At 47.7% G+C, this 17,152-nt stretch overlaps 1 protein-coding gene and 1 long non-coding RNA gene across 4 annotated transcripts; one reads left to right on the top strand and one right to left on the bottom strand.

The window, feature by feature from the left end:
• Nucleotides 1–7,501: 7,501 nt before the first annotated feature.
• On the bottom strand, nucleotides 7,502–10,075 carry LOC136453478 (uncharacterized). 3 transcript variants are annotated; one of them, XR_010759030.1, is made up of 4 exons: nucleotides 9,425–10,075; nucleotides 9,031–9,277; nucleotides 8,089–8,271; nucleotides 7,502–7,693 (listed from the first exon to the last, which is right to left on the bottom strand). It is a non-coding gene; the product is annotated as an uncharacterized lncRNA (long non-coding RNA). The 3 variants fall into 3 exon arrangements; XR_010759029.1 differs by lacking the exon at nucleotides 7,502–7,693 and having other exon boundaries at nucleotides 7,880–8,271; XR_010759031.1 differs by lacking the exon at nucleotides 7,502–7,693 and having other exon boundaries at nucleotides 7,880–8,271; nucleotides 9,045–9,277.
• Nucleotides 10,076–11,730: 1,655 nt separating this feature from the next.
• Nucleotides 11,731–16,725, top strand: LOC136453477 (uncharacterized). The gene is made up of 7 exons (XM_066454043.1): nucleotides 11,731–12,500; nucleotides 14,016–14,047; nucleotides 14,287–14,352; nucleotides 15,247–15,357; nucleotides 15,892–15,980; nucleotides 16,327–16,377; nucleotides 16,482–16,725. Exons 1-7 carry the CDS (start codon nucleotides 12,427–12,429, stop codon nucleotides 16,509–16,511), a joined length of 453 nt encoding a protein of 150 aa, XP_066310140.1. The 5' UTR covers nucleotides 11,731–12,426; the 3' UTR covers nucleotides 16,512–16,725.
• Nucleotides 16,726–17,152: the final 427 nt, after the last annotated feature.

Below are 17,152 nucleotides of genomic sequence, written 5' to 3'. Positions count from 1 at the left end.
GGCTGTAACCTCTGTCCACTGCAGTCCTTTTGTGGATGGCCGACGCGTGGCGTCGTGCTCAAATCGACGATCGCGTTGAGGAGGCTCCTTCATGTGGTGAAGTCGATGCTCGGCTCGGGCTCGCTCGGCTCACAACCATGCACTCGGTCGGCTCCTCGAATGTCCGTCCGTCGCCGTAGTGTCGGCGCCAGGTCCAGCAGCGTGGCGTGGCAGCAGCGTCGACCTCTAGCTCCTTGGCGCATGCAAGAACGACGGCTGGATATGGATTTCCATCACCTAGCGCCGTAGCGCGTGTACCAGACGGCCAATATCATCGCCGCCGCCGACGGCTTCAACTGCAGACGAGGTGCCTAGCTAGTCCATGCCAGCTTCAATTGGCTATTTGATTTCACACGGTCACTGACTTGGCATCTTTGGTTGCTTGATTGCACTGCAACAAATTAAAATTGTGATGGAGTAGCTTTTGGTTGGATGCGCACGGATTGGGTACATTTGTGGGGGGAGCCTATACACCTTGCTCAAGTCCAGTCTGCGTCTCCATTACATTGCTGAAATTAAATTCAGACTGTTGTTTCTCAAGTTGCTGTGGGGAGAGAGAAGCAGGGGAAGAAGAGGATAGCAGTGCAACCACGCGACCCAGCGCATAGAGATTCCGCTGGACACTTTGCGCGCCGCCGAGCTACAATGATCCGCAACAGGTCCCAGATCCTCGGCACTCCATCCATCTCTGCTTCTTCACCTAATCACTTTGTCTATCTGATGGGGGGGGGGGGGGGAAATCAACATTTCCTTTGCTTGCTGCATGGAATTAGATCATAAGATGAACATCCACCGCGGCTGTGACCCCCTCTACGCCGACGCTGGTCCACGGCGCCGCCGTTGCGGTTCCTGTTCGGGACGCCCTCTGCTCCATGCTGCGTTTTCTTCCCGATGGATGCGTGCGGCGGCCCGGCGGCCAGCGAGCGAGGGATTCCTGCGGTGCGGCGATGGTTATTCTGAGACGAGCCGTGCTGGATGTTCGGAGGAGCCGTGCGTCGACTTCGTCACCCGAAGAAGCCTCCTCAACGCGATCGTTGATTTGAGAACGACGCCACGCGTCGGCCATCCACGACAGCCCGACGCACGATGGCCCGGCACGAAGCACGCTATTTTGGCCCGGTCCAAGCATGGCACGGCCCAATGGTCAGTGGGCCAGGGCTGGCCCGGCCCGGTGGAGTAGGCCGTGCCTGGGCCGCACCCCAGGCACGTGGGCTGGCACGGCACGGCCCGTATTTTATGCAAGGCCCGGTATTGTATACCAAACTAAGTCAAATCTAATAATGCCATCTCCCCAATCCCCATCCTGGTTTCACCCGCCGCCGTTCGGCCCCTACACGCGAGTGCGTTCTCGCTCGCGTGTCGCGTCTCTCGCCTCATCCCCTCCCCCTCCCCCTCCCGACTCCTATGTCCTCTCAGTTTCACCTCGCTCGACGGGCGAGGGTGAAGGCCGCCTGCCGGGGGCCGTTCTCCATCCTCGAGCGAGGCAGCCCGAGCACCCGGCCACGAGCTCCGCCAGCCGGCGGGGTGCATCGCCCCGGGAAGCCACTCCTTTCTCCGCTCGTCGGCGAGGTGTGCCACCACGGGCTCCTCTCCTCCGCTCGGGAGCGCGCGCGGCGTGCCCGAGCTCCGCTCCACCGGCCGACGACGCCTCTTCGCGGCCTGCCGAATCCCCCTCCTCCGCCTTCTCTTTTCGCTGGATCTGGCGTCAGCGGAGCGCCGCCACCAACCTCCCATCTCTCTCTGTTCTCTGGCTCTTTGGTGGGCCACGGGCTGGCACGGCCCGTAATTTTTGCCGTGCTTAGCGGGCCGGCACGGCACGAAAAATAGCCCACAATGCCGTGCTTGGGCCGAAGGCCAGGCACGTGGCCCCGCGAGGCACGCCCCGATAGGCACGACGGGTCGTGCCGGCCCGACCCTCTGCAGGCCGTGCCTGGGCCGGGCCCGTGCCGTGCTAGGCTGGCCCGGCCCGTTGGCCATCTATGGGATACTGCAGCGGACGGGCCCGTCTGCACGGAAGTTTTTTCCGCGCGTGCTCCTACCCCCACGTGCCCACCGCGATGAGAAGGCGCCTGGAAGGCCCGAACCATCGTCACCCTCCCACGATGTCATAGGGCATGATTGGTTGCAGAAGAAGGCTTCATCCAGAATGGTCGGGCTATGCAGGACCGAAGGAGCTGGGTTGAGCTCGTACAGGTGGTCGTGTTTGGTTGCTTTGGTGTTGGTCCGGTACAAAATGGGATCGTATTTGGTTGCGTGTATGGATCAAAGTTCTGGGTGTCTGACACATGGGGCCCTGCATCCTGCATGAATCCAGTCATCTTGTATGGAGAGGGAAGCTCGATTTCTACGGATGCAAAGCCTGCATCACGGCGGCCTCAAATGCATGGTCGCATGCATCGATTTGGTTCAGCTCAGGGAACCAAACAAAGCGTTGGAATGAAACCACCCAGCTAAACCGTGCGAGGACCACCTCCTGCCGCCTACCAATCAGCCCCATAGACATCGTGGGAGGGTGACGAGGGTTTGGGCCTTCTGGGCGCCTTCTCATCGCGGCGGGCACGTGGGGGCAGGAGCGCGCGCGCGGAAAAAACATATTGACATGTCACAGATGAAGGAGAGGGCCGCGGACGCGACCTGCGGCGCAGGGCGCGGCGAGGATGGTGTTGTAGGAGATGGCATCGTGGACGCCCGGGAGCGCGGTTAGGAGGGACCGGCCCTTTGGGACGGGCGCCACGTAGAGGTGGCTGTTGAGGAGCGCCGCGGCGACTACGCGGCCCCGGCGCAGGAGCACGGCGACGAACGGCACGACGAGGGAGCTCCTTTGGTCCTGCATAGAAGCCTTCTTCTGCAACCAATCACGCCCTATGTGACACTACGCTGTCTACCCACTGCTGCACGACAAGCTAAGCTTGGCTTGCAGCGGTGTTTTAGGTCTCGTTTGGATCTACGGATCAATTTTGGCAGCTAAAGATCCAAACGGGGGCAACTAAACTCTAGATGGAGGTTAAAATGTACACAATCTTCCGGTTCAGCTACAATATGTTAAAGACGACATTGCCCCTCTTTTTTCCGCATAGGGCTCAACAATAGTAAGGTTCGCATGGTAAATAAATACCAATTAACTAGTAAAAATTTAGCTTAGGTGAATCTAAACGGGGCCATAATTTGTAGATGTATGAGTGTTGTAAGCTTAACATTAGCGTCACTAACGCTAGGAATTGTTGAACGAGTTTACTTGCTGTCGTGTATTGCTCATGGAAATAATTCGGATTTCTTCTATGAGTACTGTGCTGGCGATGCACCTTTGATATGAATCTAGGCATGTTTAATTTTTAATGGCATGCACTTTTTATTTGAATGTTTTAGCATTTACATTGAATGCTGCACTTTAGTTGACTGTAGAATAGTAGTAGTCATCCACTCTTATCAATTTCTTAGCATGTAGTAGTAGATGACTAATGAGTAGTGTTAGCAAGGTACGTACAGCACAGAAAATCTTCCTAAATAATTTTTTTCGAAAGATCCGCTAGATAATTTTATTTGGCGGCTTCAATCGTCGAAACTGTGAAGTATAGCAAATTTTGTTGGACTAATGTACTACATTGGCTCTTCTGTATATATATGTCAAGAGACCGAATATTTTGTTTATAATACCGTCACGAGGAGTGCTGTGTAGGTCTATTTCTGCTTAATGAAAAATGTACCACGGGGTACAAGCAGTGGCGGAGCCAGAAATTATGGATAGGGGCGGCCGGACGAAGAGTTTCAACCATAAAATAACTGTGTGTAGCTTATTTGTTTGGATTTTTGCACCGTGGATGGGCTCATCCAAAGATAAAATGCAAATTTGTGTGATTTTGTTGTTCAGAAGTCATCAAAAAATATATGACAAAGCTTTTATTATATCTTTATAATATAGATTATTAAATTATATGTTACATAAAAAAGTTTGCTGTGATTTTGCCCCCCCCCCCCCCCCCCCCCCCCCCCCCCCCCTTGCTCCGCCGGTGCGTACAAGGTGCTCAAGGACATAACAGCAACAAGATCATGCTTCCCTCTCAAATAGTATCTCGGACTCTTGCTATATGTGGCCATGTGGGAAGGCCGGTTATAAGTTATAACCATGTTTTGGTAGGAAGATTGGTAGTACGTCATTACAAAGCGTTGCTTGGGAGCAACAAGCAACATCTGAAGCTGGGGGAGCTGAGCCTACAGGACAACGGAGGCAGTGTCATGTTGTGAATAGTGGTGTAGGTGTCGAGTGGCTCACTGGACAGCGTCTGTAAGCATGACTGCATGAGCAAGTGCTTTATATGCCGGGTGTGAGTTTGTAAGAGACTAAGTCAATTTTATTACTGAGAACTCGTGTTAGAGGAGAAGAGCACCATCTTCCTCCTCAAGCTGTGCCTCTCTCTCAGTTCTCTCGTGTGTGTACAGTGTACTCACGTCACGACGGTTTGCTGGCGGCCACAAGGCATATCACCATTGTTTAAACCGAGTAAAAATGCAGCGTACTCCCCGTCCCAGAATAGATGACGTTATGGAATACGTGCTGGTTAAACTTTCTCAACTTTGATTAAATTTATAGAAAATGCGTTCAACATTTATATCTTCAAACAAATTTATTATGACAACGATCTATCTAATGATACTAAACTTTCTCAACTTTGACTAAATTTGTAGAAAATGCGTTCAACATTTATATCTTCAAACAAATTTATTATGATAGTATATTCAACGATCTATCTAATGATACTAATTATGTATTATAAATATTATTATTTTTTATATATAATTGGTTAAAGTTTAAAAAAGTTGATTTCTCGGGAAGTGATAATGACTTCTATTTTGAGACAGAGAGAGTACAGACAGATGAGGATCATCTGAACTAGCTGCAACCAAAGTGACAACTGCGAGTAATCAGAACCGATGTACTACCTCCGTTCTTAGAGGAATGCATTCTAACAAAGTGTCATGTTTTAGTACCTTAAATTTAACCAATTATAAATAAAAAATATCAATACTTATGATATCAAATAAATATTATTAAATTAATTATGAAATATATTTTTCATAATAAATTATTTGAAGCCATAAATGGGAACACTGTTCACTGAAAATTTGGTCAAACATGAACCATTTTATGTGACACGTAATCTATAGTTACATTCTTTTTGGGTTATATACTTTAATAGTTATAATAACCAAAATGATAAACCGGTGGCACACTGGCACCTGAAAGGGAAAAAGTCTACATTACCCCTTGACTTTTGCTAGTGTGTCTGCTTCACCCCCTAAACTATGAAACCGTGTATTGAGCACCCTAAACTTTTTAAAACCAGACATTTAACCCCTTTCAGTGGTTTTGGCTTCTGGTTTCGCTGACGTGGCAGTCCAAGCTGGTTCATATTGACATGCTGGCACTTGGGCCCACGCGTCATAGAAAGAAGAGGAGGTAATGCGCTGCCGCACCGCACGCAGGCGTCCCCGGCGTGTGCGCACGGCCAGGTCCTGCTGCTCCACCTGGGTCGAGTGTCCTGTCCACCGTGGTAGTGTCCTCCACGGCCATATGTCCGGGAGCAGGAGGCCGTCTCGCTGGCCGACCACGTCGCCTGGGCCAGTGGCGGCGCGACCGTTGACCTCAGCGAGCTCCTCACCGAGTATGCCAACGCCATTGTGTCGCGCGCCGCGCTTGGCGACGAGAGCGCTCGCGGGCTGTTTGACGACGGCGACTCCGGCCATCGGCAGAGGGAAGGTGTTCACCGACTTCCGAAGAAGCTAATCGGGACAAGGCCGGTCAGGGAGCTGCTGCCGTGGCTAGGCTGGGTGGATGCCATCAACGGGCTAGAGGGAGAAGATCATGCGGACGTTGGAGGCGCTCAACGTGTGGCTAGACGTTTGCAGCGGGGGTGACGACGATCGCCGGCACTTCATGGACGTGTGCTGGACGTCCACAAGCTCGATATTGAGTTGTTGATGGTGAACAGAATTAGAATTCAGATGGAAGAGTTGCTGGTATACCTGGGCAATCTGTTCTTGGTTTGTCGAGCTCAGTGAAGATGTGCTCGACGAAGGTGCCCACGTGTCGTCTTGGTGAGAAAATCCGACGAGCAGCGTCTGGTTCCACTGCGGCGGGCGTGGTGGGTGAGGTTGAAGTACCTGGGCTCGATGACGGAGAGCGCTCGAGGAGCGGTTCGGCGAGCTCAGCGCCGACGCCACCGTGCTCGCGGACTTGGAGCGCGGCCGTGTGGGGTGCTGCTCACAGCCATCTCGGGCCCGCTCAAGGCCATAGAGGAGAAGCCCATCGCGCTGCAGGCGACGACACAAAATGCTCATCGCGCTTTAGTCAAATTATTCGTGCGTGACGACATAGCCAATGCTCGGCCACGCCTAGTGGGAACGACGTGTGTGGGGAGCTTGAGCGCCGCCATGCGGAGCCGCTCACGCGCACTGGCGGCACGTGTAGTCCTCATTCGTGGTGAGCTCGGGCACGGAGCCCTTGGGAAGAGGCGCCATGCGACGACATCGCAGAGCAGCATGGAGCGATCATTGGAAGAGTCCAGCCACGGGCACCACTTGGTGGCGAGCGACAACTCCTAGACCTTGCCGACTTGCCGTCGGCAAGCTTGCGCATGTCGTCCACGATGAGGCCGGCGAAGAGGTTGGCCATGCGATTGTGCAGGAATCGGTAGGTGGGGTCGTTACTGTACATCTCAACTGCGCTCACAAACAGCCTCCGCTCTCCTGGTCCGGCACGCCACTGCGGCCGCGAGTTCCTACTTCCTAGTCGCGCTCGAGGCTGGCACCGATGCGCTCCTCCGTTGAGCCGACGCGCGGCGACGGCTAAGCCCAGGAGAAGGCAACGGGAGTCCGGGCTAGTGTATCTGAAGATGGCGACTGGGTGGATGGCGAGGCTGCAGAGGATGACGAAGGCACTGGACTAACCTTTCAATGACGCGTGGGCCTGAGCGCAACAGGTCAATGTGAGCCACGTTGAACTGCCATCTCAGCAAAACCAGTAATCAAAACCACTAGAAGGGGTTAAAGTCTGGTTTGAGAAAGTTTAGGGTGCTAGATACATGGTTTTATAGTTCAGGGTGTGGAGTAGACACAACAGCAAACGTCAGGGGGTTATGTAGACTTTTTCCCACCTGAAAATGCGTACCTCATCAAATAGCGTACGTAAAACAAGGTACGGTGGCACGCTTCGCCGTGCCCGTAGTGATAGCACATATAACCGTGTGCATGTTTGGGCTTTTATAGAAACGGCAATGCATTCAGTAGCGTGATATAGATTGCAAGGTTCACACGGATTTATTAGTTTACATATGTGCAATAGACTGAACCGCTAGTTACTCAACGTACATTAGTTAGGTCAGGCATTGCCACACAAATGTACAGGCTTGTACAGGAAGAGAGCATAGTTGTAACATCATGGTAAGCGAGATTTTGTGTGGCCGCCATGTATGATCATTTCACTTTGACATAGGAAATTTGCATACATATAGAGAAAACTACTAATCTGACATATTGGGTGGATTAAAGGAAAACACCAGCCGTTATGGTGTCACCTCGTCTCCTAATTCGAACAGCAAGAATCGAATCATGACTATTTCATGACCTTTGTTCTCCCTCTGCCATCTTCGTTTTTCAACTGCATATTAAGGTAACCATCAGAAGAGGACTTCGAAACAATCAAACATTTCTTGGAGAACCAAAGTTTGGAATGAGTTGTTTAAGCTTGTTAGCAATAATTTCAACACAGGTCCACATGTATAGAAAGTAAAAAGCCATCTTATATTGCAGACATGAACTTCAGGTGTTAAAGTTTGGTGACATTCCCACGGTAATTTAATCCAACACAAACATGATTTATGGAAGAACACACATAAGGGCCTGTAACCTGATTTCAATGAACTGAAATCAAGCTACATGTTTTTCAAAAAAAAAAAAATCAAGCTACATCAATATGGCTAATTTCTCAACTAAAATAATTTTAAGTGTCACCTGTAGCTATACTAAGATACGAAGTATCTGTGTGAACCTAACCTGTAGATATTCACAGGCATCTCAGGGACCATTCCAAAACTAAGGCTCATGTGTAAGGGCTGAACTTCATGTCACCGACAGGCGACAGATACAACATACTCAAGCGGAAGTGGGGAACCAACTCCCTTGGCCACCCAATTTCATCAGCACAATCAGCAGTGGCCATTTCTTTTCCAACCAGAGCTGCATGTTGACAAAGAAATGAGAGCAGGAGAGTAGAGAAATTATGATTGAAGAACAGAAGTAGAGAACACTAGGAAAATAAACCAAATCACCGCTCATGACTGAGATAATATATGGATACAAATGTTACAACATATTCGATACACAACACAGATTTTACTCTGGGCGCACTTTATTTTCTATAATCTCTAATTTTCCTTGATCCTAAGATATTCATGTCATATTTGTAAAGGGTGGGGGGCAATGAATGATGAATACATTTGCTATATAATTAAAACAGCCAAATCATATAAAAAGTCTATCTATCTATTATGAGTGGCAAGGTACATTACATTGTGCTTTCTTAAAAGCAGAGTTAATTCTCGTTTAAAAAAAGAGAGTGGCAAGGTACATTGGTTGAGGAAGCTGTGCGACACATAGAACATTTGTAGCTGTATTGCCTACTTGTAGCAATATCTAAAACATAGTTACTGAATCAGGAATTTGATAAGTGAGGACATTATGTTGCACTTAGCTGCTGCTGCGTATTGAAAAGGAAAAGAACATTGTAATATTGGATCATACAATTTTGGCTGTTGTAGGAAAAATCACTATCTTTTCAAACCAATTGCAGTAATACTATAGCTTAACTAATCTAGGACAATATCTTTAACAGGTACTGGAATAAGGAAACAAAAAATTTGATTCGTATTTTTTTACGTGTCGAAGATCTTGAAAGCACAAGTACTAACATCGCTAATCGCTAACTTAGCTTACTACCTTGTACTGTTCACCTGTTCCAAGGAGCGCATCGCAGTATGGCTTGGCCAGCAGGGCGAGCGGCAGCAGGCTTGGCCGGAGAGTAGTGGGGATCAACGGGGTCTCAATTTGGAGGCATCCTAGCAGGCCTCTGTTGGACCGGAGCCTCGCCGGTAGTCCCGTACGGGCCATGGCCATAGCAAGCGGCTTTTGCTGTGGATGGCGACGGGGATTGCGAGTCTGAGGAAGACGAAGCCCACATAGATTTCTGACGACAGATAGTCAAATGACAAAAGAAAAAAAATAGTAAGGAAGGTATGGATGATTGGATGAACCGACAGATAGTCAAATGACAGAAAATGGATAGTAAGGAAGGTATGGGTGATTGGATGAACCGATTGATGGTTGGACTCACCAATGGCGACGAACGCGAGAGAGAGACCGTCATCGATGTATCCAACACGTTGGTGTCGATGAACATGACGGCGTGCGGGCGCTGTACGAAGTCCATCCGCGGCTCCCGCCGTCTCGTGCGACAGGCGGTCCTGCCTCCGTGCTGACGGCGCACACACGCGCGCACATAGTGATAGAAGGTACGGGAAACGATCAGGCACAAAGACAGGCAAGGGTGCGAAGGCGCGATAATGTTAGCTCCTTGCGGACCACCGCATCCACGTCGGGAAGCGAGGAAACAGCGAGAAGGCGTAGGAAGCGACGGAGGGGGCGAGGAGGGAGGGTTCGCTGCAGGCGATTTCTTGGCGAGAGACTGGTCTGCGGACGCAACCAGGAGTCGCGGATCCCAAGCGTGCTCCTCAAGGTGAACCGTGCCGGACCCGAGCATGCCCATGCCCAGATTAGGAGGAGGCGCGGGCGCGCGGCGTCCCGACGAAGTGCAGGGCGCAGCGGTGCGGGAGCCGAGGATTGGAGGGAGCAGGAGTGGAGGAGGCGTGGGCGCGCGCCGCCGCGACGGTATTGGAGGGCGCGGCAGTTTGGGAGCGGCGGCAGGGCAGTCCGGGAGCGGAGGATTGGAGGCGACGGAGGGGCCGAGGACTGGGCGATGACGTGGAGAAGCCTTGCGTTTTTTTTTTTTCGCACACGCACGGACTTTTTTCTGGGCGTGGAGCTGCAACGCTGGGCCCAGAAAAGCCACGCGGCTTTGAGGGAGACCGGGAGATGGCACTGACGGCTGGAAGCGCAGAGGCTATGGGAGAGGGAGCCGGACACGAGACAACGTGATTGGCTGATCGTACAGCTACAGTAATCAAGAGCGATGAGAAGGCGCGGATTCAAGGAGCTATATATTAAAGAATATTAATATTTATAATATATAATTAGTATGATTAGAGAGATCGTTGAATATATTTTTTATAATAAACTTGTTTAGAGATATAAATGTTACACATATTTTCTACAAATCTAGTTGAAGTTAAGAAAGTTTGATAGACACACATCCTATAATGTCATCTATTTTGGAACGGAGAGAGTATAATATACTAGTGAAATAGAGCCTGGCTGGGGAGCGATGAGATGTATATGGAACGACCATATGATCACACGCCGGAAACAGACCTCGTTCCTCTTTTGCCCCCCTCGCCTATGACCAGGTCAAAGTTTGTAGTAATTTGTAAAATGGAAATGCTCTAGAGAGGATGTCCGTCCGAACGCTTCTTGCCAAGACTGAGAATCGGCCAACAGGCCTCATGTCGTCTACCTTGGTTCCTTTACTAAAAAAACTAGAGCGACATTTTCCATCCCGTGTCGGCCGTCGCAGTGTTTCCCACCTCCACGGGTGCCTCCACTATGCCGCCCGCCTGCTCTACTTCGCCATCGACGGTCGCCGTGCCTACTCCTCCTCCGCCCCCTGACGCTGCTCCCTCCGCCGCCCACTGCGCCCACGCGTGGAGACCGCTCCCTCGGTTACCAGCTGGCCACGGAGGGCGTTGCGCACGTGCTCACGCTCGACGACGCCGACAGGTGCCGCCAGCGCAAGGAGAATCATGGGGCCCTGGCGTGGAAGCCCTCCGGGCTCGCCTCCTGCTACAGCTATGGCGCCTTGATGCAAACGGCGGAGGCCACACCGAGATACGATGCATGTTTCAAGCGTACATTTTAAATGTTTTAGAGGTATGTTGCAAGTGTTTTATCCGGGTGTTGCATATATTGCAATGGTTGTACGCGTTAACACGTATGTTGCAAGTGTTTGTCCCTAATGTGTCATCTATTTTTCTGGATGTATGTTGCAAGTGTGTTTATCTGGATGTTTTGTATGTTTCACACATACGTTGTAAGCGTTTTATCTGAATTTTGCGTATGTTTGCAATGGTTTTCAAATGTTTTTGGAAGTGTTTCAGAAGCATGTTTCGAGTATTTCATCTGTCCTCGGACGCATGTTGCAAGTTTTACATCTATATGTTTCAAAAGTAGATAGGATGTTGCGCATGGGGTACGTGTGAGAAGGAGAAGAGGCGCTAGTGCAAGACGCAAGCGACGTAGGGGTGGCGTGGGCCCTGCGTGGGCACACAAACCGCAGGCGTGGGTGGCCATGCTAGCGCGGAGTGCAGGCGCACCCATGTGAAAATAGAGAAAATAGAACAGAGAAGTAGAAACCATGCCTTCTCGAATCAAGAACGCGGGGCAACGCAAGTCAAGAAACATTATACATAAGGAACCCCAGCACCCGAGAGCAGAGGGGAAGAAAGAGGAGGGAAGCACGATCACCGGTGAGAAGGCGTGGCCGAAGGGGACGGACGCCGAACTGCCGAAGGGAGCCTGCGTGGCCATCGCCAGCGCGTCCGAGTTGCAGGGCATGGGCCGTGTTACCATGCAAAGGCTCAGTCGAACGATGGTGGCCCATGGGCCGGTATTCTTTCCAGGCCGGAGGTGATCCACGGGGTTCAGGTAATTCCGGTTATTCCCAGCCCAACCGAAGATGCCATTGCCCTAGAATTCCGCTTCGTCCTAAAGACAGGGGCGCACACAGGGCTGTGGCGGCGCCTGCTCCTCCCGTGCTCTCTCGTCGTGTCCACCCTCTCTCACTGACCCCTCAAACCAATCCACGGTCTTCCCACTGATTCCCCCGTCCGAGCCATTAGAAACCATCACGAATTGGCGCTCTGGACATTGGCCACCTCCGATGTGAGGCAACCTCAAGGAGAAGCTCATCAATCTCGCCGCTGGCCCTCACCTCTGCTTTTGCGTCGCTGCATATCGTCTCTGCATCCGAGTGTCGCTGCCTGGTGCTGCCTGTGTTCACGAGCTCCAGTAAGCCGAGCTGGAACTTGTGCGAGCTTCAGCCAAGTCAAGCTCGAGCCTGTCTAGCCAAGCAGAACGGCACGGTGGTGCTGGTCGACGCTTCCTCTGAGGAACACGTGCCGGTCGACGCTTCCTCTGGGGCACGGTCTCGAGTTTGGTCGGGAGATGGGTGGCAGGAGCTGCTGCGTCTGCAAGGAGGCGCCGCCCAAGTACAAGTGCCCCTCCTGCCGCACGCCCTAGTGAGTCCAGCCACAAGCCTTATCTGCCGTTGTGCTGCGTGGTTACATGTGCTCTCGCCAAGCGTAACGTTGAGGCGTGGCGTGTTTGTCAGTAGAGTAGCGGGTCTATCTCTGTTGAATTAACAGGCGCGAATTCATGTCCAGGTGACTGTATTTGCGCAATTTCTTAGGAAACGGGTTGACTAGGGTTCTTACAACAAAGTGATTGATTGCAGGGGCGGAGACAGGGGAGGGGGGGGGGGGGGGGGGGGGGGGGGGGGGCTGCAGGGGCTTGGCCCCCCCCTAACGTTGCATAGTTTTCACTACTATGTTTTATTATTTCTCACTAATTACTAGAGATTATAAATAAACAAGCTTTACTAACTGATTTTAGATTGCTTTTCTCAAACACATCTCTTGATTATCTAATGTTAAGTGATAGCTAAATAAAATAAATATGTGATGTGCATTGTTCATCTACGAATAATGTCCCTTCAATTCTTATCTTCAATTTAGATATTTACTTCTTCCATCCTAGTGTATTCTAAAAAAAAATGAGACAACTTAAGGGAATCCGTAAATGGCGAAACCCATAGATTTAGCTCAATAAAGATCCCCAACTAAGATGTTTCTTCTCAAATTATGGTATCCTTTTTTAACAAACTTTCTCAAATTTAAGTATTGACACCATGTACAATGCATTATATTTGAATACAAATTTTGAATTTATAATGCACTATATATTCCAGGATGGAGGGAGTAGCATTTTTCTAAAATGAAGAGATTAAAGATGATTTATTATAGTTTTTTTAAACCAACATCAAATTCCACAATTTTTAAGCCGACATCAAGGTCTAGTGAGGACACTATATAATTTTTGGCGACATTTAGTGAGCGTTTGGCCCCCCCTAGTCTGAATCCTGGCTCCGCCCCTGATTGATTGGGCGTGTCTGGATTATGGGCACCTGAAATTTGCTTGTAGCCTCTGACCTTCGATTCTAGCTTACTGTCCATACAATCAATTATACGGAAGTAATATCGCTACAATTCTAGCATTAAACATAGTGCTGTGTTTCATGTTTATTTTGGTGGAAATTTAAAGTAGATTAGTGGGAGATATAACTGAGAAATGCTGCATTATTCCAAAAACCAAATGTCAGCAACTTTTCCTAAATGAATGTAGCGTGCACATAAGGGCTAAGGTTGCTATTACCTTGAGGAGATTGGAGATATAAAGTTGAGCCACCGAGTCTTTTTTTTTTCAAAAAAAATAATTGTGGCTTCAGCTGGTGTTTCAGTATCATTTCAGCCTTCAATGCAATTAGGCTTTCTTAGACTGCTCTACTTTATCATGTTTTCTAAGTTTATCTCCTGTTAACTAAATCAAGTCAAGATTATGCCCGGAAAATCTAAATTAGTGTTCACACTAAATATTTTGGTACTGGTTATATCATATATGCTACAGATTAACTAAAAGCATTAGCTCTCAATTTTTTATTAGTTGAACCTAATTTACTATCTCATTATTCCTTGCAGTTGCTCTGTCACATGCTTTAAAAAGCACAAAGGTACTTCTATCCCAAACTTGCTGTTTGTCAACCTTAAATTTCTTCAATTATTTTAATATATTCTTACAGGACTAAAGAGTAGATTGGAATGCTTTTATACTGTGATCTCCAACTTAGATTATTTCTCTTGTCCTGGGAGCAGTAGACACATGCTTACTGTAACAATCAAGTATATGAGATCCAGCTCCTTCATATGAATTGGCTGCTATTTGGTGGTAAATGTTCCTTTTTTTTTGCAGAGGAGTCTTGCCAAAAGACAGCGCCTCAGGAAGAAATTAGCAAGTCACCACTGCAGGAGGAAGTTAGTGAGTTCTCTAGCTTTGGGGATAAAACTATTGTAACTGCTTTCTTAACATACTGGGGCACTGGGCAGTGGGGACTTGTTCCAGTTGCAACATGGTATGAGGTGTAAATCTCGACTGTTATTTGCATATGCCTATCCCTAATTGTTACATACTTTGGTAATTGCCTTGAGTGAAGATATCAACGTTGTTAGTTCCTAAAACAAGGTATAGATGTTCTTATTAGGGACTTAATTTTATTCTTGCTAACCATGCTTGTACAGCTTTGTGTGCCTTGTACAGCTTCTTTTCTTTTTATTCATAAAGTCTTACAGTGGGGGCTTCCCCTGCTGTACTGTTTTTTTTTTAAAAAAAAGTGTTATTACCTTGCTTCAGAGGTAATTTATCTTGTTATAGGAAGACAACATTCCTACTATTGGTGTCCGAAATGTCTGCCACATTTGTTTACCAAATAAAAGTGCTTGAACGAATTGTGTTCTGTATATCAGTTCATGCAGTCTTGAAGGTGTTTTGTATTAGATGGAATGATTTGTTAGCAAACTATAGGAATCCATGCCTCTTTATGTAATATAAATACTTCTGCAACATCCTGTACTCTGTTTTTATTTCTCTTTTCATTCCATGATTACATTTGTTATTTATCACTTAAAGTTGATTAAGATCATACTTAATGTATTATAACCGTATACTGATATGCCCACTATGAACATTTTGTTTAAAGTAACCACCCACATGGCCACAACCACCTCAAACTGTATACAGTGGAGCTATATTATTTCTTAAATCAAATTTATGTAAAATGGTTACCTAAAGTGTCATACAGAATGCTCTTTTTGCTTCATTATGTGTTTATGAATGCCTATAAATTGTTTAACTGATCTCCCTGTTTTTCGTCAGCACTGAACACCACATGCACCGCAAAATCTCCAAATACAGCATGCCCTACAAAAGCTCTTGAAGTTGAGAACCCAAGCTGGCTTGTTGACAACAATAGACTAAGGTCATTAGGTATGGGCATATGGCCTAGCTTACCGCCAAGGCACCAAGCTTGACTACATTTCTAGGAACTTCATATTGTGTGTGTTAACTAAAAAAAAGGGATATTAGGATCATATTAGAATGCCCCTGTGACATACTCCAACTTCCATCATAAACATCCAATAACCAACATGCACATCTTCACTTGTGGTTTATAACATGTAGGGAAATCGTCAATGAATATGACTTAGTGCAGCTAATATAGGGAAACTTATATTGACATAGATATACCTTAATGCAATGATACACAGCTGTCCTGTGTATTCTACAAAAAAAAAGATATATACCTTAGACTTTTCATGTTTAAATAAGTTCTGATCCTTCATGCATCATGTGTGAAGTTGTTTATTTGTTCCGTCTTCCAAAAAGTCACTTTATTCACCCTTTAAGATGTTGAGGTAATTACTGTTGTCACTTGGACTGATAGAAGTCTGCTGGTGCTGAATTCATGAATGCCAAGCTTTCTTTCTGAGTGTTTTTACCTGAACTTTGTATCCTTCACAGCGGAACTGAAAGGGATCCAAGATGCTCTCAGGGATCCTGAACTGCAGAAAATGATACTTAAAATTGATGGGTCTTTGGAACCAGAAAAAGTAAGTCTTCATTCACTTGCAACAATTGCTAAGTTTGACATGTGTTTAGATTCGTACTTTTGCCAGCTGCCCAAATAGCACTCGACATACCTTACATAACTGCATTTGATTCAGAACAAACACTCAAGATGAATACAGGTGCAAATTTTTTTCTTTTCCCACGGGAATAGTGTACATCACCTCAATTTCTTGTCCTTTGTCATGACTTGGGTATCTTTTTGAGTGGTCGATAGTCTCCAAATAGGCCTATGCGAAGCAGCAGATATGGGTCTAAGATCCTGGCTTATATTTCTTAAATTTTACCCAGTTTTCTTTCTTTCATTATGTCACATTAATTTGTCTGTAGGAATTGGAGAAATTGATGGAAGGTCAAGCTTTTCACCAGTTAGCTGATAAGGTCTTCAGCCATCTCACTTTGCCTCAGCCTTTGATCTTATTCTTTCTATTGTAACTCTACACATCATATATCTATCTTTTAACCATTTAACTCCTGTATTGCAGATTCTTGACATTGTCAGCCCACAAGAATAATCGCCTGCCCTGTTTGGTGGGATTCTGATGCTGGAGTAAATAGAAGCATCAGGCAAACAAGCGAAAGTGGACGAGCTGATCTCTGTTTTCCTTTTTCCCGGATGGGTTAGACTTTAGAACACAACATCTTGAGTCGCCTGTTTTTCCATGATGGGGTATGCTTTTGAACACATATTGTGTCGCCTGGTGAAAGGAAATTAATGTTGCTGAAAAATCTCTCTTGCCAAAGATAGATATTTCTTCTGTGGTTGCATTATGCGTTTCATTTCAGAATGTCGATTATCGTAGCTGTATTTTAGTGTGGTAGACAGCGACTCTACACTGACTACTGAATCTTGATGAGAAGATGATGCTTCCATTGACCAATATAGCAGCCATATTTCCGCAACATGCTTTTGACACACGAACTAGCTTTTGACACATGAACTAAGTGGAACGATCATTGCGTGTCTCGTGGCACTTGTTTTTAACATTTCCTTTTGAATTATCTTGTTTCTGAAAATTGAAAAACATGCCGTTAGAGTCCGAAATTGCAAAGTGGACGAGCTGACTGGGGTTCGAAGCCCGATCTCCGCTTTCCAGTTGAACCGCTTCTGTCCCCTCTCGCCATCAGATTCAAGGATAGACCGTCGTGGCACCGT

This window comes from Miscanthus floridulus, chromosome 5 (genome assembly GCF_019320115.1).
Source record: "Miscanthus floridulus cultivar M001 chromosome 5, ASM1932011v1, whole genome shotgun sequence".
Taxonomy (NCBI): Eukaryota; Viridiplantae; Streptophyta; class Magnoliopsida; order Poales; family Poaceae; genus Miscanthus; species Miscanthus floridulus.
This window is presented reverse-complemented; position numbering and strand designations above follow the sequence as displayed.

What these genes read in the sequence shown, in the direction of transcription:
- LOC136453477 (XM_066454043.1), top strand. Translation starts at nt 12,427, where the DNA reads ATGGGTGGCAGGAGCTGCTGCGTCTGCAAGGAGGCGCCGCCCAAGTAC. An exon ending in CCCTCCTGCCGCACGCCCTA is followed by an intron (nt 12,501 to 14,015) that starts GTGAGTCCAGCC and finishes TATTCCTTGCAG; the next exon opens with TTGCTCTGTCACATGCTTTA. An exon ending in TTCACCAGTTAGCTGATAAG is followed by an intron (nt 16,378 to 16,481) that starts GTCTTCAGCCAT and finishes CCTGTATTGCAG; the next exon opens with ATTCTTGACATTGTCAGCCC.